This window comes from Rattus norvegicus, chromosome 2, assembly GCF_036323735.1.
Source record: "Rattus norvegicus strain BN/NHsdMcwi chromosome 2, GRCr8, whole genome shotgun sequence".
Lineage (NCBI taxonomy): Eukaryota > Metazoa > Chordata > Mammalia > Rodentia > Muridae > Rattus > Rattus norvegicus.
In genome coordinates this window covers 238,498,099-238,525,095 of record NC_086020.1, presented here as the reverse complement: position 1 = coordinate 238,525,095, position 26,997 = coordinate 238,498,099, and the positions used below count along the sequence as shown (strand labels likewise).

Sequence of the window (26,997 nt, the reverse complement as noted above, 5' to 3'; positions counted from 1 at the left end):
TTTTTCTTTTTTTATACTTTTTTTTCGGAGCTGGGGACCGAACCCAGGGTCTTGCGCTTGCTAGGCAAGTGTTCTACCACTGAGCTAAATCCCCAACCCCCTGTGTGCACTTCTTGTGTATGCATTCCACATCACTGGTGGAGTACTCTGTTGTGGTCTATTAAGTTATATTCAAGTGTGAGCGTACCGAAACCCTCAGGCGCGAAAAGAGAAAGAGTCCTGCTGTCAGGGACTGCAGAACATCCTCCACCCACGCACAGGAAAGCTGTTGTAGAGACTCAGCCCTCCCACCCCACTCCACCCCCAGCTAGGGCTTGTCATCAAAGGTATCTATGAAAATGCCTAAGCTACCCCTTGAATCCCAACTTCCCAAAGTAACAGCACAAAGTTCTGTGGGGTTCTTTTGTGGTTGGTTTTGGTTTTGGTTTTGGTCTTACAAGGATAAAAAGAGATAAGAAGAGTTAGAAATGCCAGTGCTTTCAAATGAAAAAAAAAAAAAAAAGAAACTCTCAAGATCTCGTTGCCTGCTTTCTAAATCTATGTTCTGCAGAAACAGAAGTGCCAACGTCGATGAATTCTAAAAGAAAAATTAAATGATTAAATAGCTCTTTTGGTTTTCCCTAGTCTTCTGAGAAATATTAGAGGGGTGGCTTTAGATGACCTTCTGCTGACATAATGGCAAGGAATAGAGTTCTGAAAACTTCTCATAACAAAGAGAAATGCAAGACTTAGAAATTACCCTGTTCTTCAATAATCCAATCACCCTGCCTTTTCCTCTCGGAAACTTTCAGTAAAACATTTATCTAAAGAAGGGAACTGATTTATTCCTTTGTGGCCTGGGTGGACAGAAGAGAAAGAACAGTTTTGCTTTGTGTATTTAAAAATCTTGACAGTCTGTCAAGTGAGTGAATAACCACCAGAAGAAAGGTTTGAGAGTTGAAGACCTACTGTGAACACAGTCAGATAGGACAGCCGTAAAGGACTATGGTCACATTGCCTAATGTCTATCTTTTATGCACGTTGATTTTCACGCTGGGGCAGCTCGAAGCCTGAAACCAAGCCACCCTGTGAGGCCACGTGCCGCTGCTCACTGGACCTCAGTCCAGATCTTCCACAGTTCCCCTGTATCTTCTGAAGCTTTGCCCGGCCGTGTGTGTGCCTTTAACAGCTGGTCTGACAGCAATGGAGTCAAGGTGAAGGAAATCTAGTCTTCTCATTTCTTAAGGAATGGTTTTAATTTAAACAAAATAAAATGTGCTGTTTTCCTGCTCAGTTATGTGGAAAATCTTTGACAAATATAATTTCAGTAACTCTAGGATAGCTGACTCCCTCCATTAGCATACCCAAGAATGTTTCTTACAGCTTATTTCTGAACTAAGATCTTGAAAATAAATAATAAACCTTCCATATGATAAACTCCCATAGAAAATGTTTTGGGCTAAAAGGCCTAAACTGGAATGCCTCGGTCAGGGTACAGAGAGAACTGGTGGACTCCCTCTTTCACACTGTTGTTAGCTACCCCCACTTCCTCTTTCTCTTCATCTCCTCTTTCCTTCTTTATAGTCCCCTCCCTTGCCATTCCCCACTCCCTGCTTTATGTGGACAACAGCTATTCTTCCAGTAGGTCTCACTGAAATCTTACCTGCCCAAGCCATCTTTCCTGAGCTAGAGTCCTCAGAAATCTAGAATTCTTTCAGTCCAGAAAAACATGGTAGATAATTTTATTTAATAAAACTCCAAAACCACACTCCTTATGAGACTACCACAGTCAGAATGTGAACCATCAAAACCCTCCCAGAGGAAGGGGGGCTGGAATGACGACTTAGTGTTAAGAGTGCTTCCTTTTCTCCCAACGGGGCCTTGGCTTGGATTCCAGCACCCATGCTGTAAAGCTTACAAGCGCCAGCAATTCTAGCTTCAGGGGATCCAATGCATATCACGTGGATATGCCCTCAAACACACACACATATACATAACCTTTAAAATAAAATATCTCCTTAAAAAATGTACCTTTTAAAAATCTCCCGGAGGACTACGTGGAAGCAAGGGGTTGTTGGCCATGAGTGTACAGCAAGAGAAGAAGGACCTTTCTACTCGCCATCTGATACAAAAGCCTGGGGCTGAGTTTATTGAAACTGGCAAGAATGATTTATAAAATGGTTCATGTCTCAGGTAGGCGAGGTGGCCTATTTGTTCTGTCTTATTCTTGGGTATGTTAACAGTGACAGGTATGGAACTGTCCTAGAGTTACTTAAATTACATTTGTCTAATATTTTCCACATAAATGACCAAGAAAGCTACACTTTTTTAAATTAAAATCATTTCTTAAGAAATGAGAAGACTAGATTCCCTTTTTTTTCCCCACCCCTGCCTCGAAGACTAGATTTCCTTGACTCCATAGCTGTCAGACCAGCTGTTAAAGGCACACACACAGCCGGACAAAGCTTCAGAAGATACAGTAGAGCTGTGGAAGATCCAAAAAGAGGACCAAAGACAAGCAACAGCACATAGCTTCACAGAGTCACGGAATCCCACAAAGCTCACTTGTGTAGCTGTCAAATAAAGCCCAAGGCTAAATGTCTAAACCCATGAAGGTGCGAGAAATGGGCAGAGTGAAGCCATATTGAACTCCAGAGTATCTCTTCCCACATGCTCAGCCGTACCTCACTGGGACTTGATGTGACCAGTGCTTGGTAACTCTGGCAGATGCATCTGGGGACAGTGAACACTGCCCTGCTCTAAGATCTCAACTCAGACTTCCTGAGTCTAAATGAAGGCTCACCCAATCTCTGTAGGAGCCTGGATAAATGACAGGTTCTGTGTGCGTTTTACCAAGTGAAGGTAACAGGAATAGTTTACTCTAGATACTGTTATGGAGAATAGGTGAACAACTGACTTCTGTTTTGTAAGCCTTCAGTAAGTTTGACTTACAACTGCTGTTAGTATTTGTAGGGAAAGATGCCACCATGGAGATTTGCAGAGTATTATGCTAGTGGCATGTGAGAAAGAACTTCAACTATGCCAGAATATGTTACCAAAAGCGAGTGAGGAAATAGAGCCCCGAGGTCAGTGAAGTCAACTGATGTATATCCTCAGATGCTGACTCAGCAGATGTATATCCTCAGATGCTGACACAGCAGATGTATACCCTCAGATGCTGACTCAGCAGAGTACCCTCGGATGCTGACTCAGCAGATTTAGATCCTCAGATGCTGACTCAGCAGATGTATATCCTCAGATGCTGACTCTAGCAAACACCCAGCATTAATACAAGTAGCACACTGTCTCACAGCCTTCCATGGTGGGCAGGAGCTGAAATTCCAATGTAGCGCCAAACCAAAGGATCCACAAATAAACCAAACAAACCAAATAAAATGGGTTCAGATAGAGAGAAACATTCTAGAGCACCATCAACTGAGGGGCTATAGAAAACAGATCAAATGATTCATCTAAAGCTGGATAGAAATGCATGATAGCCAAGACTATCCTCAGGTGTCACTGCAATCCAGAGTGCTTTTCCCTACTGGTGAATGGTGGATGACTAGAAGCACCTAGTGGTGGGAGGGGATCTTCAAAAGGCACGGAGGATTCAGTCCCGTGGCTAGAACGTGCAGATGCTGCTCATGGACCGTGTCAGAGCAGAACAGTGTGTTACGGTTTTAGAACAGGGGGAAGTGTTGGCTGGGCTTGTAGGTAGGACTCAAACAATGCAGAATGCATGGATTTTTAAGATATTTGGAAAAATGGAGAGTTTCTATGGAGCACACTCCAAACAGGAGATGATGAGAAGAGAAAGGCCTGAGGGACTTAGGGTGGGTGCTTAGATGGCTATCTGTAGACCGCTATAGACCCTGAAGGCAGGCGAGGACAGTTACAAAAGTGCAAGCAAGGAGACAGAGCAAGGATATGAGACGCTGGCGGCAAGACTGCCCAGAAATCCCTTTTATTGTGCGTGTGTGTGTGTGTGTGTGTGTGTGTGTGTGTGTGTGTGTGTCTGCAGTATATATACAGATATGTGTGTAGTGTTTGTGTATAATGTATATGTATGTTTTGTGTGTAGTGTGTACGTCGTGTGTGGTATGTATGCACGTTGTGTGTGTGTGGTATGTGCATTCTGTGTGTGTGCACGTGCCCTGCATGTGTTTCTGCATGTGTCCATGAGGAGCAGAGTTCAATGCTGGGTGTCCTTCCTAATTGTGCTCTATCCTGTTTTTGTAAAGAAGGTCTCACACTGAACCCAGAGCTCACTACTGACAACCCAATCAACTGAGTTGCTCTAAAGTATACTTGAGTACGCTAATTATATGAGGTAAAATCTGTGTCAAAGGACTATTATTAATGATATTTGACCATTCTCATGATCTACCTTTATGAATAAATAGTAACATAGTTAAAATGCAGCCACAGGAAATAACACAGCTTTGGCTTACCCTGAATCACAGAAAGAGCTCCACAGTCCCTGGCCGTGGCTCCAGAGTAGGCGATTGAATACCCTGTTGAAAATCCGGTACAGACTCAGTTCTTCAGCATCGGGGACCCTCCAGATCCTTGGAAGAACTGTACGGATACTTGATTTTACTATGTCCAAAACCTAGTGGAAAGACAAGTACTTAAGGTGTGCATACGCATCCGTGAGGCTAAGGGTCAAAGACGTCTCCCCTCAGTGGAAGGTGTGCAGGGGCCATCTCCTGCAGCCCAGGCTGACCAGGGATTTACTATGTCACTGAAGCTGGCGCTAGTTCCAGAGCCTCCTGCTTTTGCCTCCCAAATGAGCACATTATGAGCATGTATGACCATGCTGCCTTAAATGTGAGAGACAAATGCCTGCATGGAGAGGGGGGGAGGGAAGGAGAGAGGAGAGCAGAAGGACTGGGAGGGGAGAGGAGAGGAAAGGAGGAGTAAGAGAAGGGGAAGGGAGGAGAGGATGGAGAGGAAAAAAGGACTGAACAGAAATATACACCAACACGTGTGAAAGTCTGCTGGTCAGTGCTGACTGCAGAAGCAAGCAGAGAGGGCTGAGACAGGCGGAGACTGTAAAATAAATGCTTTACGAAGAATAGCATAGGACGTTGAACTTCACCCAAACCGCAAATCCCAATTCTAGAAAGATCTATATATCAAGTGATATAAAAAAGTGTCCATGGGCCCAAGCCTTACAGGCCCTGAGTGAGAAGATTTCCTAAGTTGCATAACACCGTGGTCATACTTATATAAAGAACCTACAGTCATTAGCGATGCCATAAAGAGAAAGTCCGACGCTGTGGCACGTTGTGATCTCAGCAGTAAAGAGACAGGGACAGGGACAGGCAGATCCCCTGAGCTCTCTGGCCAGACAGCCTAGTTCAGTGAGAGGATCTGTCTCAAAGCCTACAGGGTGGGTGGGTTGGATGGCCCAGTGGGTAAAGGTGCTTGTCAGCTATGAACGCTGTGTCTGCTGACCCATGTCCGTGTCCTGGAATTCCCCTGAGAGTGGACGCAAGGAACCTGCTCCACAGTCCTCTCTCAGGCTTCCACGTGTGCCCAGCAGTGAAGCAGCCCCCGAACACGCACATAGTAAGAGTAAATGAAAACAGCTGATTAAAAGGTAAACTGGAGAGAAATCAGGAGGACTGCTGATGTTGGCTTCTGGTTCCCAGGAGTATGCATAGACATACATAAACACAGTATATCTCAACCATATAAACACAGTATATCTCACACATATACATGAACACGGTATAGTTCACACATATACATGAACATGGTATAGCTCACACACATATAAACACAGTATATCTCACACAAAGACTTAAAGACAGAATATCTCACACATACATAAACAGTATACAACATATACACACATAAATACAGTATATCTAACACACACATGCATGAACATAAACACAGTATATCTCACCCATACAAACATAGTATATCTCACCCATATAAACACAGTATATCTCACCCATATAAACACAGTATATCTCACCCATATAAACACAGTATATCTCACCCATATAAACACAGTATATCTCACCCATATAAACACAGTATATCTCACATATATACATGAACACGGTATAGCTCACACACATAAAAACACAGTATATCTCTCACACATACATAAAAACAGTATATCTCACACAAATACATAAAGGCAGTATATCTCACACAAAGACTTAAAGAAAGAATATCTCACACATACATAAACAGTATATAACATATACACATAAATACAGTATATCTCACACACATACAGTATATCTAAGACACACATGCGTGAACATAAACACAGTATAACATGCACACACATATATAAACACAGTATAACACACAAAGATACTATAAAAGAAAAAGGAAATAAGCAAAGTACAGAGAAGATATACTCAAACATACATATCCAATAAGATATTAATATCATGAACATATTTAATCACTTCTTCCTATAGGTGCTCCCCAAATAGTAAGTGATATAAGCTGCTGATGACCAAGTTCAATTTCAAGCCATCACCCATCTTTGCAGAATACCAGAACAACTACATGTCCTCACAGTGAAGTGCGAGAGCCACATGGTGGCTTCCCTTCCCTTCCTCCTGTTTCTGTAACTGTGAAATGGGAGCAGGAATGTACACGCTGCTGTATGTTGAGGTGTGCCAGCAAGCTCAGGGAACAGGAGAGAGATGGTGCACCCCACAAGAAAGCAGCTCATGACAGACACTCTCCAGGATAATGACTCCTTAATTACAAAGAGGATTAAAAAAACACTTTCATGTAAATTATTCACAATAGCGCTGATACAATATTCACACTAGGCATCAATTTAATTTATGCTGTTTTAAATTTCATTTAAGCTATTCATTTAATGATTGGCAATATTTAATGCAGAAAGCAGGACTTTTGAGTGCTGTGATGTAAGAGTGAACACTGGTGGAAACACGATAAAAGTTTTTCTCAAGGTTCCTTTCTGCTTTCTGCCAATGTATTGGTAAGTGATACAATAGGGCAACAATCATAATTCAAAAATGAAAGAATAAAAAGGTAGTCAACTACCGGTTACCATGAGCTAATCTTGAGACTAAATATGAGTTACATAAAATAACCAAAAAAAGAAAAATGCTATCAGTACTCAGGATTTAAACACTACCCTATGCAACGACCTTTTACGTCATACTGTGCCCATGCAAAGCACACTATTTAAGACGCTCCCTGGGTCACGGCTCTACATGTGATATTCTTAGTCCAGGGAGAATTTTAAAAGCATGATAGTCTAGCATCCTAACCCACATGTGCCTGTAAACCAGGGCCTATGGGCTTGAGAAAGCTTCCATTCCACAACTCAGATTTCCCCCTGCTCAGGAGAGCTTTTCTAGACTGGGGAACTTAGGTACCTCTTGGTGAAGGTAGGTGCTTGCTCTGTTCTACAGAGCATCACAGGAACTCCAATGCTCTATGATTCTCCTCGCTTTCAGTTTGCAATAAGCTTCCTCTGAAGGCAAACTCTGGTCTTAGGAGAGGGGATGGGTTGGAAAGATCTGTTTCCGTAGTTTAAAGGAAAAGAATCCAGATACGTCCTCTTCAGACAAACTCTTTGCTAACAAAAGTAGTCTCTGCCTCGTCCTCTAGAGAACTCTGTATTCTTCAGACATCATCACTTGGGGGGACAGCCCACTTAACACTAACCCACCACACGATCCCTCACTGACCAGACCTTCCTCTATTGTCCGTCCTCTGATTTTAACGTCCCATCAATTAATAACAGAGAATTGGTGCCACATCTAGTCACATGTCTATCCAGTCCCCAAAGGCTTAAGACAAGGGCTACCATTTACGGATTGTTCAAGGAAAACCTATGCAGATGAGGTGAGCATCGGGGCTTAGACTTGTTCTAGGCATGTCTGCATATATTACATCCTTAAATCCCAAAACCAAGGCCTGAGACAAGTACCATTAGTCTATGCCCCCTTTCAAAGTCCCCTGGGTGAAGTCCATGACCATGCACAGTAATATTTCTTTAGAAAAAGATGAAAATGGGGGCTCAGCGGTTAAGAGCACTGGTTGCTCTTCCAGAGTCCTGAGTTCAATTCCCAACAACCACTTGGTGGCTCACAACCATCTGTAATGGGATCCAATGCCCTCTTCTGGTCTATGTGAAGACAGCTACAGTGTACTCACATAAATAAAATAGATAGATAGATAGATAGATAGATAGATAGATAGATAGATAGATAGATAGATAGAGGATGAAAATAAACAAAGCAAGATAGAGAAATGATACATTATTTCCTGTCAGATAACGGTCAACACATGAGTTCAGGCGAATGAGGCCTTGCCATCCAGGTATTCAGTGAAGGCTAAGGTTGCTAAAACATTTGAGATCTTAAAATGGACAAATCAGGCCAGAACAGAAAACAACTTGTTTGAGTTACAGACAGCTCAGATCTCAGCCTCTCTGAACACTACCACACAGTTTTGTCTTCTCACAGACCAACAGCAAAAGCCAAGGAGAAACTCCAACCGTCTCTTCTTAGGTTCAGATCTGTTCTAAGAAGTAATTGAGAAGATAAGAATAAGAATAGTCGCTGTGCAGGCAAGGGTGCTAGACGCCTCCTCCTTGGTGCCCATTGGGTTTGGACTGGATTGTTTGAAGGCTACGTGGTTGCACCTTTAGCCACCATGTGGTTGCTGGGAATTGAACGCAGGACCTCTGGAAGAGCAGTCAGTGCTCTTAACCACTGAGCCATCTCTCCGGCCCCCATACCACAGCGGCCTTAAACTTGTTATAGAGCAGAGTATAACAGAGAATTTGACCCTCCCATTCCCACTGCCCACGTGCTAGGATTACAGGCTTGTGAGTCCAGCCAGGGATCAAACCCGGAGTTTTGTGCGTTGCTAGGTAAGCCTGTACCCACTATGTCACACTTCTCCCTCCCAGATGCTTGAACAGTTCGTGAAGTATAATGATAAACGGAGAGCTAGGTGTCCTTGTGGCGCTTAACCGTGAGCCCAGGAAAGCTAATGCACGGAATTAAGTATCATTTCTTTATGACTTTGCGAAGCATGCCAATCTAACACTAAGCCCTCTGTGGGGAAAGCAAATGGAAAATTCAGTGAATGGCCACGTTAGTAAAGTGAAAAGACCTGTCTTTTTTTATGAAACATAACCCATCGGAAGGCATGAAGCACGCGGATAAATACATATTTTTGCCACTACAGATGCTGAGTGACAAACTACTCCATATGGCTGAGCAGTTGGTCCTAAATTAAAATAATGGCAAAGGGGGAAGTCGGTTTCGGAGCAGCATTGACATCGCCGTGCGAGGCTCTAACGATGTGTGCAGCCGCTGCGGCTACAGGGTGAGGGCGGATTTGCTGACACAGAATGAACCACTCGGAGTAGCGGAGTAGCGTCCCCTGTCAGGCTGACCAACACAGAGATGGGAGACAGCAGCTCGGACTGCGGCCTAGGGTAGGTGTGAAAAGGGATTTGCTGCCAAGCAGCTCTGATCAGCAGGGATCCATTAAAAGCCCTAACACAACTGTAAATGGAATAGACAAGGTAACTCGGTTCTCTCTGCTCCCCATCTTCGTTCGTGCCTACGTATGGCAACAGAGAATTGCTTTTCAGCAAATTGGGCGATCTTCACAGCCTGTCAACCCGGCAGCACACCCATACCTCATGTGCATATCCCTTCAGAAGCACAGCTCTTGGCAGAAAGCTGAACAACTACAGGTTTATCGCAATCTGATGTTGAATAAGAGAACTATTCCCAACTCTGCCCTCTGAGGACTCGCTCCACAATTTAAGTCTTGAGCTCCAGATATTTAATATTTGATACCCATTAAGAAAACTGTGAAGAGAGGCAAATAATCTTATTTCCACGAATACACACACATGTACATGCACACATGCACACACACACACATGCATACACATGCACACACACACACACACACACACACACACACGTACACACACACTCACATGCACGCCAAAGCATGTGGGAGTCTCTGTGCTTGACAAGCTAAGTTCTGAGTGTCACAGAACTCTAATGCACCATGAGCAATGTCACTGCCCTGCAACCAAGAAAACTGAGGTGAACACGTATTTCAACAGTGGCCTTGGAGTAGATGTATGAATCCTTGAGAGGTGCCAATCCCTCCACAAATGTCTGAAGAGTTCGTGGTTAAGTGATAAAAACATGAAACTGATTTTCAAAATTTCCAACAGCACCCAGCTGAGTTCATGGACAAAACTGGCAACCAATACATTCTTGGCAAATTAAATAATACACAACCTGGGTGTCAGCCATGGATCCGGGCAACTCAGATCACCTGCTTTAAAGAGTTTGGTCATGCTCTCCCAGTCTTGTAATAGTCAGCTACTGCCTATGTTTACCTAGGCTTCACTCACCCAAGAAGTGAGCGTGGCTGGAGGTGCTCCTACCCCATGCCAACCCTCTGACACCAAGTTTTAGTCTACCCTGTCCATCAGCCTGGCCAACACCTTCTTAAGATTCACTGAAGTCTGAGGTCGTTTCCGTCCATCTGCCCCCTTCAGCTCACAAGTCGGACCTGTGCTGTAGCTGAAATGCTCTCCCTGCCTCCTTCAGATCTCTCCCCTTGGGTGTTCCCCATAGAAACCTCCTTCACTTCTAATTATCTTCACTTAGCAACTGCATCCCACGGGGGCAAAGCTCTCCAGTGATGACTGTTGTCACAGCTGAAAGAATGATGCATCCGATTTATCCACATCAAAAAACGTTAGTTAAATCTTTGGTTCTCTAAGATCTAACTGCATTCCATGGCTGACGGACATCATTTCTTCTTGTCTTTGATATATTTTCTAGCTTTCTAAGGAAATGACAGCAAGTTAGACACAGGTCAACAGGGTAAGTCAAGAGGTCATTTCTGTACATTCTACACAGAATCCCACATGCAAGGTTCCAGTGCACACAGGCTTCACTTTCTCACAAGAACTGTCCACTGCCTGTAGCTACAGCTCTCAGAGAAGGTCTGTTTATTCTCTCAGCTACAGTAAGGGTAGGGGTATACCAAACCCAAAGCTGTATTTCCCCATGGCCAGGGACTCTTTCCACCCCTTGACACTGACTCTCTCATTCCTCTGTGTGTGTGTGTGTCTATATGTATATGTGTGTATGTATATATGTCTATATGTATATGTGTATGTTTGTATGTGTGTATGTATATGTGTGTATGTGTCTATATGTATATGTGTATGTATGTGTGTCTATATGTATATGTATATGTTTGTATGTGTATATATATATGAATGTATATATGTATAGATATAGATATAGCTTTCTTTTCAACACACTTCATCTTGTTCTGATATTTGTTCACTCGTCACAAGTTAATCAGTCATTTGATACTCATTTCCCCAGAAATAAATTTGAAATAGAGACAAGAGGGAGAAAAAAATATTTATGTGTTTGAATTTATAATATGGATAAATCAGCTAGGCACACTGTAATGTACCCCAGTGATCTTTGAGAATGATAATTCCATACTCTTATCCGTGTCTGAGGTAAGTTTTAAGAATTTCAGGTAATTAATTTGCATACTCTGGAGTAAGCAGGGAAAAAAAGTTTTAAATTTTAATTAAAACAATAAATCTTTGTTTGCGACAAAATGTGGTACATCCTTTGTCCACTGGCGTGATGACGTGCGTTATGGGATAGGATGGCCCGTGCTTCTTTGCATGGGAATTGGTAGAAGAGTTATCAATTTGGCATAGATAGTTTTTACAAAGATGGAAAGGTCCACACATTTAGAATGTGGAGTCCAATGCAGTCTCCTGGGAGAGCGTGCTGGACACGGTCCTGTAGTAGGAGAACGTTGTCAGAGAATGGCAGCTGCCGAGAGCCCTTGCATGCTGCTATGCCAGTGCCCTCACCACACTGAGAAGTCAGAGTCTGTCAAGCAAAAGCCTCTTGAAGGACAGAATAGGTGAGGGAAGGAGGGAGACTTCTTGTAACCATGACCACAGCAAGAAAAAAATGCTACAAATGAGTTGCATTGTGGGATTCCAGGGCTTCTCTTCCGCTCACAGCCTCTGTCTAGCAGTTCTCAACCACGTCTGGGGGCCTCTTGGCAAGATCGATTTTTCTCCAATTCAGATCAGCCCTTTTCATCCTTTGAATGCCAAAATCCAATACTTGAATTCTTTGGCGCCAAACAGAACTATTAAATTAGCCATGTAGGGGATGATCATAACAGTTGAGCCAACATTAACTATGAAACATTATTAGCAGGCTTTGGTCAGGAATGGGTATCTTCTTATATCTTAAAGCACACAGGAAACATAACACCTTTGGATGGGATTTGACCAATGAACGAGGCAAAACGGGAGCCCAAAAAAACTGGAGTGAAAGATATATAAACTGAGAGTGAAGATCCTGGACCTCACATTGGCACAACCTCCTTGCTCCCTCAGAATAGCCTCTGAGCAGGCCTCAACCGAGGAGCACACAGTGTCCTTACAGTAAATGTGCATGAGGGACCTGACATGGTGGACTATGCACGTGCTTGTAAATTCACAAGTGCTTATATTTATTCTTAAATGTCTAGTCCTAGTAAGCATGGAACAATGCTTTAACATATGGAGCAATCCTTTCTATCCGTAAACTCCACTTTTCAAGTTACATCAGAAGCTCAGCTCATGTTTACCCGGCATTCTGGAATCACGCTGATATAACAAACGCGTGGCAGACGTGGAAGGCAGAAGAGTGCAGCCAGCTCTGCATAAACACTGAGCCGCGTACCTGCAAAAGGCATCTCCTGCAGGAGGACCTAATTGAAGACTGCCTGAGAGACCAAGGATTGCTGCATTCGTATGAGCTTGCTGGGGCTTTCTCACCTGCTCCCACAGTCTGTGTCATTGATTCCCCACCTCACCTCTAACCCCCAAGGGCAGGTAGGGTTAGACAGTGGGCAGTGCAAGGCACGGGCAATGGCAGCTGACTACAAGTGAGATTCATTTGTGAACAGATTAGAGGAGCCCATCTCTACCTGAGGCGTTAGAGCTGGACAGAGGCACCACTACTCAAGGCTTCCAAGTGCCAGTCCACAGCCGGTTAGCCTAGTGCAGAGGCCAAAACCTCCACAGGTCTTTGCTTCCCTGAACTCTAAAGGACTTGGAGCAGTCAGCCCTGGAGTCTGCTCATAGGGCAGTGTCACTCACCAGGACTGTCCAGCACTGCCATAGGTTTCCCTTCCTTCCCACAGACTGTGGGTACAAAGAGGACCCCAGGCAGGTGGCTGATAGCATATTAGCCCTAAAGGGGTTTTTAAAATTCATAAACCTCTCACAGTAGGCAGAAGGCAGGTACAAATGCCCTGAAATGTCGAAAGGGAGAAGATAATTTGTGGGAGTGAGGGAGTCATAAAGGGGGCATATTCTGAAGGATGGCGTATTGTGTGGAAGGAAGGTGCTGCAGTCAGGGCAGTCTTTATCCACCTCTTTGTTTTAACTTCGAATTCTCTGGATTCTTCCCTTTCTTGCATTTGCTTTTCTTGTGTTTGGTGGGTGTGGGTATGGGTGTGGGTGTGGGTTTGTTTTTTGTTGTTTGTTTGTTTGTTTGATTGGTTGGTTGCTTTGGGTTGGGTTGGGTTGGGTTTGGGTTTGGGGTTTTATTTGTTGTTGTTTGTTTGTTTGTTTGTGGTGCCAGAGACTGAACCAGGACTTCATGCAAATGCCAGGCAAGCAAGTCCCTCAACCTGTTTTGTATTTGCTATTTTGAGGTAGGTTCTTTTCTAAATTACACAGGTTAACCTTTAACTCGTTCTAAAGCTTAGGTTGGACTTGAACTTGTGACACTCCTGCCCACGCAGCCTAGATTAAAAAACCTGGGCTCAGACCCCAGTTCCACCTCCTTTCCTTGTTTCTTTGGGCCATGGACCCAATTCCTGTCTCTGTTATTTAACCAGCTTGTTTCCAACAGACAGGTCCATCTCTCTCAGCCATTCCTCTCCTCGTAGAAAGATTATGGTAACTTGAAAAAATATAGAAATATACAAAGTAAAAAGGGGAAAGGACAATAAATAGCATTACTTCCCTTCTCTCAGCTCTGTATAGTGATCCTCTGGAAATAAATCATAATTTGGTACATAGTCAATCAAATGAAGGTACTTTGAAGTGGGATCTCACTGTGTGACCTAGAGCTTGCTATGTAGACATGGCTGCCTTAACTCGTCAGTTTTGGGAGTATAAGATAAGTCACTACACAGCTGCTTTAAGAAAGATAAAAGAAAGTAATGACAGAGAGATAGGAAGACAGACAAGCAGGCAGGCAGACAGACAGACAAAAAGGCAGACAGACAAAAAGTCAGACAGACAAAAACAGATGGGTTAATTTTAAGTAATACACTCATTAGTAGATTAAAATGTAACAATGTAGATTACTGTGGAACTTACTACTTTAATATAGAGTATCTTTTTAGCTTGATTTCAAATAAAAAACATCACTGGATGTTCTCATGGTTCTTCTAAATTCATAAGGGGGAATATAGCGAAGACAGTTTTCATGGAGGACCATTTAGAAGAGGGCATCTTGTCTCTTTAGACATACCCTGTTAAATGCAGAATCCAATCGATATGACTGTCCTCTTGCTCTAGATGAATTTCAAAACTAAGTTCCAAATTCAATTCCATGGTCACAGTAGTTCAAGTATTCAAGCGCGTGACATGGCTAGGGAGTGACACGGGACATCACAGACACAGACCCTTCCCACCCTTGTAGAAAGCTCCAAGGGGCTGAGCTCCTAAGACTCAGCCCGGAATGTTTATCTCACTTGGCTATGGATACTGGAGTTCACCATCCAGAGCGTGTGGGTGAAACTGAGACAGGAAAAGATGGCCACCAGATCTGAAGGGCTCCCTCGGTTCTGACGGGCAGGTACACTGGTTGTGCTGAACACAGAATGTCTCCAGGTATTTCAAAGAGAGAACCAGGGAACAGAGGGTACCTGCCTTCCAGAGTCTTGTTTCTTGCTGTGTGCTTTGCCCAGGACAAGGAATGTGTGTGTTATTTAACTACCGTGTTTGTTTCACAGGTCTTAAGTCATAGGCATGAATTCTATATTCTGCTCCAATAAGATTCTAGAATAGTCCTCGATCAAATGCCGATAAATTGCAAGGATGCGCCAGGTCTTTTTAACCAAAAGACCACCGTGGGGCACTCAAGCTGCTTCTAGGACTTGGTTTTTAACAGAGCTGTTATAAATGTTGTCCTATGGAAGTCTTTCCTACTTTTCTGGATGAAAGCCTGCAGGGCACACACAGTGCAAGGGGTGGTTCTTCTGACTCACAGGGCTACGGGCATCCATGATTTGATAAGCACCATGAATGACCTTTCTGTAGAGTTAGTTACACCACTGAATTCTATCTGATAGTGGAGCAATGGCCCTCCTAGCCATGCTAGGCCCACTGGTGAGAATTATCCCTCTTACTAATTCTTGCCAGTAGGATAGTTTTCACTTGCTGTTGCCTCCTCGCCAGTGAGTCGGAGGATCTATTTGCATGCTAATTGACTATTTGAAGATCTAGTAAATCATCCTTTTATGCACTTTGCCACACTACTTGTCGATGTTTGTGGTCCTGTCTGTCTTTTGTTGACTGACTGCTAAGAATGATTGGTTTACCTCTGCTACTTTTCACATCATGGACACTAAGTATCAGTCTTCCTCAACAGTACCCCACGTGATCAACCCCCTCGCCCCCCCCCAATCCCCTACTATTCAACCCCCCACTCCGCCCGCTCAACTCAGTTCCTTACCTGCTCAACACCCCCAAACCCATTCTGCCTTTAACTTGCTTTATGGTGTCTTTTGCCATTCCTAAGTTTTGGGGGGTTGGGTTATTTGGGGGTTTCTGTTTGTTTGTTTTTCTGAGGTGTGGTTTCACAGTGTAGCCCAGACTAAGCTGGAACTCCCAACAGTCTTCCTGCCTTGGCTTCCAAAATGCAGGATTGTGGGGAAGAGCCACTACCCACACTGTCTCCATGAAACAACCTTCCGAGCTTTCCCTTTAAGCTCTCTTGGTCGGGTGTGTTTTAAGACAGTTTCCCCCCAGTCTACAATCAGGATCCTCTTTCTGTCCGCATTTCCTTTGTCTTGACAGTTTCCTATGTTGTCTATACCAAGCTGTGACCCACATGGAGTTTATTTTGTGTAAAGAAACAAGCTCTCTTAATTCTCTTCTAAAATAACCAATTGTTTCAACATCATTGCAGAAGTTACTTTGCTGTGATAAAATATCATGACCTAAAGAAACTCACAGAAAGAGAAGGTTCTCTGACTTAGGCTCCACAATGGTGGAGAAGGCCTGACTTGGCTGAGAAGCCACACACCCATGGCTCACCCATGGTCAATGTCTACCTCTGTGGCCATCTCTGATACATACTCCTCAGTGGGGATGCCGCCTCTGTCCATGGCAGGACAACACATGAGCTGATGGATCAGTTTATTCCAGTAAACGCGGTAACCTCATTGATTTCAAATTTCATCTAATCTATCAACAAGTCATAGAACGGCCAAATGTTAATTTGTCTTAACTTTCCTAGAGCTACTGAAATGGTACTAGCTCCTGAGAAACAGCCCAGCGCATAAGACAAGCCTCCCGAGGTGAGGCCATTCCTGCTCCCATGCTCCTGGCAGCTGTCATGTGCACTTTGCTGTCCCCTCAGATCTCACTTCTTCTGTCACACTCTGGGGCCCTTCCTCTCGCCTCTGTTTATAATAACTGCTCTTGTTGGACCAGACCTCGGTTTCCTGGAGGACTTCCTACTGCCCCTCCTTGCCAGTCCTTGTTCCAGACTAGTGCCACCCACACACAAATGAGTCTTCATTTTTAAGGCAGAAAGAAAACATAAAGCCTTACTAGCCCACACCTCTCTTCTCATTACCACCACTTCTGTTTGTCTCCCACCCAGCTCTCTGAAAAGTGTTTGCCCCTTTTCCTTTTTGAGAGGCTCTAACTGAATTCCCTCCAGTTACATTTTGTTACCTCTGACTTCTTGGAATTTGACTGTCGTAACCACTAACCTCCACGTTTGCCCAAAACAACCAACAGGTCGATGCTCAACTCCTAGCAGCAACTTCTAGCACAGTCTATGAGTCTGTTGCTAAGGTAACCTCACATGCCTTCAGGGACACCCAACCCTGCTGTTTTCACTGGACATCACTGGTCTCTTCTAGGTCCTCTTCAAAGAATCCTCCCACCTCTCCATTCCTACCTTCAGGAGAGCCTCTGGGCTCACAGAGTCCCAGAAACTCCAGTCTTACAAACTTTCTACACAGTCCCGTCCAACCCTATTCCTGGAAACACCTTACAGACTCCACACCCAACTCAGCCCTGCTCTCAAACCCATATGTACATCAAAGACACCCAATGTCATCACTTGGATAGCTAATCAATACATCTACATAACATATACAACTCAAAGTACAACAGAACAGGGGGCTGGAGAGATGGCTCAGTGGGTCAGAGCTCCTGGTCTTGCAGAGGACCCCCCTTCACGTCCTAGTACCCATGTGGAGGTTCACACATGTCTGTAACTTCAGTTGCAGGAGATAAGACACCTCTTTTGACCTCTCTGGGGTCCTGGATGCACATGGTGCAAAATTATACATGCATATACATATATATATATGTATATATGCAAATAAAATAAGCAGTTTTATGTGTGTGGGTGTTTTACTTGTCTGTGTGTCTGTGCACTGAGCACATGCAGTGCCCTTAGAGGCCAGAAGACAGCATGTATCTCCTGAAATTGGAGGTTATAAGCCTCCATGTGGGTGCTCAGAATAGAACCTGGGGCGTGTGGAAGAGCGACCAATGCTATTAACTGTTGGACCATCTCTCCAGCCCCTAAAATAAATCTTTATAAACCCACATAGCAAAAGAACCATGAGAAACCTACAGAATTGAGGCATTCCATCTGCGCCCAAGCTGCCCACTCCCTGCCTCTTGCCTCAAGTACCCTATACACCATCTCACCACTTTCTACTCTGTGCCACGTTCTCTCTCCTCAATTTTATTCTCCTTGAGTAGTTCTCCGTCCTTTAAGGTTACTAGTCAGACTATAACACTCTTCTCAAACTTTTCCAGTGGCATCTCACCCACTAAAGTAAACCCTTTCTTCTCATACCCCAGAGAGTCACCATCTGAGCCCTGACCCACCATACAAATCCATCTCTTACAACTACTGTATCACTTACTTTCCAACAACAACAACAACAAAAAAAATCCCGTGGATAAGTAAAACTGTGATCCATCATCCATACATACGCACATCAGACTGGTTTTCACACCCTGACCTTTGTTTCTGCTCCACACTCAGCCGGCACACTGATTCACAGATATCGGCTGGCACACTGATTCACAGATATCGACTGGCACACTGATTCACAGATATCGGCTGGCACACTGATTCACAGATATCGGCTGGCACACTGATTCACAGATATCGGCTGGCACACTGATTCACAGATATCGGCTGGCACACTGATTCACAGATATCAACTGACACACTGATTCACAGATATCAACTGACACACTGATTCACAGATATCGGCTGACACACTGATTCACAGATATCGGCTGGCACACTGATTCACAGATATCAACTGACACACTGATTCACAGATATCGGCTGGCACACTGATTCACAGAGATACTTTGTCTTCGATCCACGTTTTACCCTCACAATCATAAACCTTGTCTAACACATGATAGGTGCACAGTGTTTGTTGAAGACACAAGCAAATAAGTGTTCACATATACACTAGTCGTGGACTTGAATAAATGTTTTAGCGTAATGGATACATAAAGGGCAAAGGGATTTTCGAGTGCTACTCACTTTCCGTTGCTTTACGGAGTCCAGTTTTATGAGCCAATATGAAGCCACTTTTGTTTTATAATGCTTCCAGTTATCCATGATCTGTTGGGAGAGAGAAGTCAACAAATTTAATCTAGATTACCCACAGAAAGTACTGAGTGAATGGGTTAGCCCTGAGTGTATTCATTTGTGCAGCGAAGGCTCTATGAGATTGCTTAGAATAAAAAATCCTACCATTCATAAGAAGATAACTGCAAAGACTGAGACAAGCCAGGGGTTCTAGATCTGAGCACTTTCGCTTCAGTAAGAGTAATATCACTCGGTGAATAAAAGTTAGAAATCCTTAAATACACACAGTTTAGGTAGGACTCCAGCCCACAGGTCTTCGACATTTATTCACATAGTAACACAATATTGAATAAAACATTCAAAGTCAGCCTATATTCGGTTAGAGCTCTCCTGGCCCTTTCTTTTGTGTTACCTGTGTATCTACAAAATTTCTCTCTATATGTTCTAGTAATGTGTACTGTGGCAAACGTTCAAGTCTGGAACACAGCAGAGGTGCAGCAAAGACCCTAATGCCTGCCGTCCGTTATCAATTATGTCTCACCAACTGTATGAGCCTAACAGTCTTCTCCGCAGAAGAATCACATTAGCCACATGCATTAGTTCCACTCTCTGGCTTTCTAATTAAAAACAGCAGAACTTAATGGGACCGCAGCAGCAGCTCAGTGGTTAAGCACTCGCTCCTCTTGTGGGGGACCTGGGTTCAATTCCCCCGCACTCACTTGGCAACACAGAGCTGTGAGTGCCATTGTAGTGGGTGTGATGCTTTCCTTGACCTCACAACAGAGGGCACACACGTGGTGCACATCCATACTTGGAGGCAAAGTATTCGTAGAAATAAAATAAATTCAAAAAGGAAATATCAGATCGTAAAAGACAGACAAAAATGATGCATCGGCTGCAAACTTGCTGACTTTTATTAGAAAAAACATTATCAAAATAAGTTAAAAATTCCAGGCTGGTGATAGGTGGCAAAGTGTTGACTGGCAAGTATAACCTTCGTTCAATCCCTGGGACCCACACGCAAACACAAGAAATAAAAAAAAATGTGACTTAAACATTTTTAAATATATCTATCACAATAGCTTATATTCAGTCTAAATTTTCTTTTGCTGTCACAAGCAACATATGACTTTCACTTTTGAAAAAAACGTATCAACGCGAATTCAAAAGACTTGGATACTTAACGATAATTATCCAATAACGAGAATACGTATGATATCGTTAAGGATTTTTGCCGCAAGAAATCTTTTTCTTGTTTTGTTATTTCTGTGCACTTGCTTTATAAAGCCAGGTGACAGTAAAAGGACCCGGTGAGAGCTTTTTCTACCTATGACCACTAGATGGTGCCTTGTCTTCTGGTGGGAAAAAAAAAAATCACAACCCATCTACCCCACCCCCAGGCGTTCTGTGACCGATAAATGATCTGAGTATGGGCATTTTTAAAGCGTGATGGATGGAGAAGAGAAACCTTGAGTGAAGAAACGTTCTTCCATCCCATCATTTCAGGGACCTTGTGTTTCTTTCTAAGCTAGATGCGAGTCCTGACTGAGGAGCATCTGAACTTCTGTCGTTTCCAAACGCTCCACTAGGTGGCGGACGCGAGGCATTTCAAAACTTTATTTTTTTCCAGACCTGTAAGTCTTCCTGCCATTTTCTAACAGGGCGCTATTTTCATCCTGTCTCTTTTCATCCTAAGCTCTTCAACTGAGTTTTCCTGATATTTCTTTGATCGTGAAGAACCGTTATTATTTGATGCTAATCTCACTTGAAAGCCATATTATATGATAAAATGTTCCTAATAACTAAAATGAATTCTTTATAACGTTTCTGGGGGCTAAAAGTAATATCAATCACACTTTCTATTCGATTAAGTACAATGCAACCAGAGAGTACAGGTTTTCTTTGTGTGTGTGTGGATGCATAGGAGGCCTGGGTGCATGCACGTATGTGTACAGTGCATGTATATGCTGGTGTTCATGTGTGTGCACATGCATGTGAATGCATGCCTGTGGAGGTGAGAGGTCAGGCTTGGAGGTCTTTTCACTGGGACCTGCGGTTCATGGAACCCCGGGGTCTTCCTTTCTCTGCCTTTTCCAGGGCTGAGGTCACAGCCGCAGGTCACTAGGTCAGGTCTTCATGTAAGGTCTGAGGATCCACACTCCGGGCCTCCTCTGGCCCAGGAAGTGCTTTGCCAACAGATCCGTCCCCCAGTCCCAGGCAGCACACTTTACTACTCTAAGAAGACTAGACTGGATTTTATGCAGATACTCACATCTTCTATCAGGAGCTCTGACTCTGCGTCCGACTTCCCCGGAAAGCGGATCCTCATGTCCTTGAGGACAAACAAGGTCTGACTGGTGAGGTCGTCTTCCTGCTCTTTTGTCTTCAGTTGCCGCAAAGACTCGTTCTTAAATTTGAAAGAATACAGACACATGGGCTGGGTCTTATTCCACTGTACTGGTATAACTTGAAAAGATAGTTCTGGGTAAAAGGAATGCACTTTTAATTTTTTTAATGGACATTTCTGAATTTTTAGCATTAAATTGGTCATTGTTTGCAATACCTTTTATATTTTCTCCTGATTGCATTTTCTCTTGCTCAAGATATCAACATTACATATGAGTAACTTAAAAGGACTTCCTAATCTGTTTCATTTACCACCAATTCTTGGGTTGGATAACAAGATCGGTCATCATGACGAAGGGAATGAATTCACTTACGTTTCCTGAATTTTCCCACTGGAAAGACTCACTCTGAAATTTGTTAATGTTAAGGAAACAGCGACTTTATATAACTCTCTGGTCTAACTCCAGCAAAATATAACAAAACCCACTGACTTTTTCACTCGTAAATGCCTCTAGTTTAAACTGTAAAGGGGATACTCCAGGCTAATTTAATATACAGAAGGCATTCTAAACTACATTGCACATAGGCTGGATGAGTAGACTTTACCTAAACTATTAATCTAAAGAGGTATTTTCCATACACTAAATGTGCTTGTTTCTATCGAAGATTAAGATGTTGCAAGAAAAGGAAGCATGCATTTACAAAAATGATTACAAATGTTACCCTCCTGCATCAGGGAATAATTACGGACAGCGTTACCCTCCTGCGTCGTGAGATAAAAAGGAAAGCCACGCCTCTCTCTCTCTCTCCAACCTTGAGCTCTGTGGTATGGTGGAGCTTGCCTTTCAGGAGTCCAGGATACGTGAACAATGAATGCACTTTCCAAAGGTCATGACCAAATTACAGAAGGGATCGGGGGTCCCTCTCCTCATCCTCTCGGCTGATCCCCTCTCCACCTGCATTGAGTACAGCTTTCTGCGACCGTGGGAGGGCGCAGACAATCGATAGCTTACCACCAGAGCGTTGCTGGCAGAGCTGGCGTCGTGACTGTGAGGCAGGTGTCTCATGTAGGAGGAAGCGCGGTTTAAGGAATGTGACCGAGACGCTGAAGTTGGTCGTGCTAATGGTATCACTTGTTGAGAAGAAAAGGGGCGCACATCCCCTCTGGAAGGTAAGTGAGCAGAGATGGACCGAGGGCAGCTGACCGAACGCCTCATGGAATCTATCGATGATGGAGAAGTGGTGCTGTTAGTACACTTTTCTCCCTAGTGGGTCTCTGCAGACTAACGATTAGACCAGGTGGTGGCTGGGTGACCAAGGTCAAGCCTAGACACCATCACGAGAAGAGAAGTTCTGGTACATGAAGGACAGTTTTGCTGGGAAAACACTATAAGCGAGACTTCAGTGCTAAGTTCTCCGAGCATGATGTTAGAGAATCAGAAGGAAAGAGATGAAAACCCATGAGGCACTTAGGGACCGGAATTTACCTGGATGTCACTCTTATAGAAACCTGGGCAGAAAGTGTGTGTGTGTGTGTGTGTGTGTGTGTGTGTGTGTGTGTGTGTGTGTGTGTAAATGCAGGAACACACATGCCACGGCACACGGTGGAGTTCAGAGGACAGCTTCAGTTTTCAGTCCTCACCTTTCAGCCTTGTTTGAGACAAAGCCTCCTCGTTATTCACCTTTTCCTGCTGTAGACGCAAGACTACTCAACCCCCAAGAATACCGGGACTCCCCTGTCTTCACCTCCAATCCTGCCATAGGAACACAGGAATACAGACATGCTACCGCCCCCCAGTATCGTTTGAGTTCTGGGAATTTGACCCTCAAACTTGCACAGTGCACATTTCACCCACAGAACCATCTCTCCAGCCAGGATGGGATTTCTATCGTCTAGAATATCAGAAGAGCCTTCCCAAAGTCACACAGCAAGATGGTGGCCAAGGTCAGCCAACGCCGCAAGTCCTCACCATTTGAATCCACTTCTCGGTAAGTCCACAATGCTATCTACTAACCTTGGGTTAAAACTGGCTATTAGAGTCTCAGTGTAGGTCAGAAATTAGCCATTTCATAGTAAGTATCACGGGACAGGGGAAAGAAAAACAGACGGTGGGCAGGGTGAACAGATAAGGGACGGAACTCAGGGCTTCTGGTGGGAGTCACAGGACAGAACAATATGAAGGTTATTCTAATGTAAATATAATCGACTGTTGAAAGAGCTGCAGCAAAGCTGGCCGGCTTACACACACACACACACACACACACACACACACACATACACACATACACACACATACACACACACATATACACACACACACATACACACACATACACACACACATACACACACATATACACACACATACACACACATACACACACACATATACACACATATACACACACATACACACACATACACACACATATACACAAACACATACACACACATACACACACATTTCAATAGCAAAATATTTAAGTGAAGAAAAAAATGAAGTCAAAGAACAGGACTGTTATCGAAATAAATATCTAAGGAAACCATCAAGTATTTGCCCTTGTGCATTCTGGGAGCTCTGACAAAAGACAAGCAGCATCCCTGGTGAGCTGTGGCTCCAGCCCTGGAAAAAAGAAACTTGCTCAATACCGCCAGCATTTTAATTTTTCATTCCGCTCAATTTTTTCCAGTAGATCCTCTATCCTGGGTTTGTTCTCTGCTTGGAGAATATATCCATCTTCATTGGTTAAATAAATTTACAAAATTCACACGAAGCCAGGCTGCACACCTAGAGGTCTCTCTTCATCAGCTGTTGAAAGGAACTCAAAACTTCATAAAAGCGATGGATATAAATGCATATTTGGGGGTGCACTTCTAAAAGGTACTGTGAGTATGTGGTAAATGCATTGTTTCTTTATGTTCTGGGGAGCATAAAATATACACTCATTCAAGTTTTAGAAGATGCTTTTTGAAAACAAAATGAAAAACTTCTGTTGCGGTCTTAGCTTCCTTCTGTACCTGTGACTAACAGAATTCTGTATAGGAATATGTCACTGTTCTACCTTTAAAAGGCATTAGTTACGATGGTCACGTATTTAACATACAACAATAATGCAAAGGTCGTGTTCACAACAATGAAAGAAAAAGACAGAGAGGAAGGAAGGAAGGAAAGAAGGAGGGAGGGAGGGAGGGAGGGAGGGAGGGAGGGAGGGAGGAAGGAAGGAAGGAAGGAAGGAAGGAAGGAAGGAAGGAAGGAAGGAAGGAAGGATCCTAAACCATTTTTCTCCCAGCTACAGGTCTTGGGTAGAGATTGCGTGAGAAGAACCTTCATGGGGAAGAAGGAAAATGTCACCGTCTCAGTTTCTCCCTTATCACCTACATCCCTGGAAATTCAGACAAGAAAACTAAAATGGTTAGATACGCCGGTGGCTCTGAATAGATTAGGAAACATGGTTGTGACTTCCACCTATAAATGGTGTGAGGAAAAAAGTGTTTTATGTTGTTTTGTGAGGTTTTAACAATACCCTAAGTGCACGATCTACACAAGGAAGTGTTACTGGTGATCTGGATTTCGCCCTTGTTCATTAGAGGATTTGTGGCTATGATGTACCTGGCATAAGATTAAAGAGAGAACACAAAACATAGCAAGACCCTTGTTATAACCCCCACCAAAAGATACAATAAGGAGATAAATATGTAGTTGAATTAGGCTGACTTAAAATAAAGATTTCTACATAAAAACCTGTTTTAATTCTGCATCCCACTTTGTTATGCTACACTCCAATCTTGGTTCTTGAACCTCTCGGTCCCAGAGCATAGTACGATCTCAGAGCTGGGTCTTTTCTCTCCCTGACCCTCATCAGTTCGTGCTAGCAAATAACAGTCACATTAGTTGACAGACAAAGCGATCTAAAAATCCAGCAAAACCTGGACATAAAACCGCCAGCTTCCAAAATAAAAACCAAGTCAAAGTCCTTCAGGAAAAGAATTGAAGGACTGTAATGGCTATCAATGGCTGGTGCTTCGGTCTATCAATCAATAAGGTGGATTCCCTGCTAAATACCCAAACCTTCCATGACAGGAGCAGTGGGTGCGTGCATCTTGATGGGATGTTCGGGTTGTTTCTCTGATTCTTCTTTGTCTTAGTTCTTCATTCCTTGGGTTCTTTCCTACAAGTCTCAAAGGCCAGTTTTAAGATGCATGGCCAGGACCCACATACGCTAACCAGGGCTGGAGATCAGCTCTGCAAAACCTCCTGCCCTGTTCACTACACTGCCGAGCTGGAGAATCCAGTGGACCCTTGAGGCACTAGGTGACATGTGACACGGGTCTTAGGGCAGTCCTAGGCCAGAGGTAGCAGCAAGAAGGTGTTTTTCAAAAAAGGCTGGAAAACGACGGGGGGTATTAGCTTGGCTATTTAAGGGTGAGTGACAAATCAGAGGCTGGCCCACGGCCATTGGCACTGAAGTAAGGAAAGGAAAGGGAGAGAGTGGAGATAGCTGAAGGGAATGGGGTAGAAGAAAAGCTGTGATGCACCCAAGGCCCTGATTAAATGCTTACCCAGCAAGAAAGCTAGAGGGAGCAAAATGTCGACTACTTCCGGGTTCTGGGGCTCACAGACGTAGCAAGCCAAATGCCTGAGAGATGTTTAAAAGTAAGTAGCCATACCAAACAAAGTAAGTGACGGACAACGATGTGGGCGTAAAAAAAAAGAACGCCTTCCACCTAGAAGAAGCCTTATGGCACATCCACAAAACCCAGGCCACGACTTAACGGGCACATTATGGGATGGAGGGAAGGGTCCTCAATTCAACCCAGTTCCTTCTTGCAGAAGTTGAGAGGGCTTGAGGGTGGACCCAAGCTCTGGCTAGGGAGAGACAGGGGAGAGAACACAGGTCTCCTCACACAGGACAATGCTTCTTTTGGCCCAAGGACTTTTTATTGAGTTCAAGAGTTTCGAGTCTAGAGTTCTTCCTCAACCAACGTAGGAGAGATTGACTTACTGGATTGCTGGAATAGCTTGCTGTGCTTAAAGCTATATGGGACTTGGTCTAGTCTCTTCTGACACAGTTCTTTATCGCTCTCGTCCAGATCAGAGTTGCTGCTGCTGCCGCTGCTATCGTAGCTGCTGTCACTGCTGCCGTAATACTTCTGCATCTTCATGACTTCCGCACACTCTGGCATGCAGTACAGGGGCTGAAACGGAGGGACATGATTGGTTAGAACCCCACTGCACACTGAACTGTTTTTAAACCCCACCCCCGCCTGCCCATGCTCTCCACCCATTAGTGGTGACAGGAACCCCTCTCTGCTGCTCCCTGCCTTTCAGCCAGTACAGCATGCCCCAGCTGTGAGCCTGGCTTAGCATACTATGTATGGCTCAGTCCTGGTGAGGACAAGGCTGTTTCTACATGACTGTGATAAACAACGGCGAGTTTCGGTAAATAAAAACAAGGAGTGAGGGGAAGTGTTTAATATTCAAAAAAATATAGATAATCCCAAACATGATCAGCTTTCCTGACTCTGCCTAAGATTAGACATCAGGCCCTACCCAATTAAAATGTGGGTGGGAGGTGGGGAGGGAGAAAGAGAGGCAAGAAGGACAAAAGGACTAAGAGAGCAGCAACAAGAAAATCCATTAGAACACCACGCACTGAAACATAGCCCAAGATCTATTCACTCAGGTAATGTCCAGGAAGTAGAGCTTTACACATATGGCGAGTTCACGATTCATATTTATTTATT

At 43.9% G+C, this 26,997-nt stretch overlaps 1 protein-coding gene across 10 annotated transcripts in view; it reads right to left on the bottom strand.

The window, feature by feature from the left end:
• Positions 1-26,997, bottom strand: part of Ttll7 (tubulin tyrosine ligase like 7) — a 123,511-nt gene that overhangs the window by 24,201 nt on the left and 72,313 nt on the right. For 9 of the 10 annotated variants that reach the window (XM_039103873.2, XM_063282927.1, XM_039103877.2 and 6 more), the window contains 5 exons: positions 26,256-26,448; positions 22,265-22,473; positions 21,178-21,312; positions 18,858-18,938; positions 4,431-4,591 (listed from right to left, as the gene is read on the bottom strand). In XM_039103873.2, the coding sequence (XP_038959801.1) occupies positions 4,431-4,591; positions 18,858-18,938; positions 21,178-21,312; positions 22,265-22,473; positions 26,256-26,448 (779 nt within the window). Of the gene's footprint in view, positions 1-4,426; positions 4,592-18,857; positions 18,939-21,177; positions 21,313-22,264; positions 22,474-26,255; positions 26,449-26,997 lie in introns of those variants that run through there. The other variant, XM_063282933.1, reaches the window with a different exon arrangement.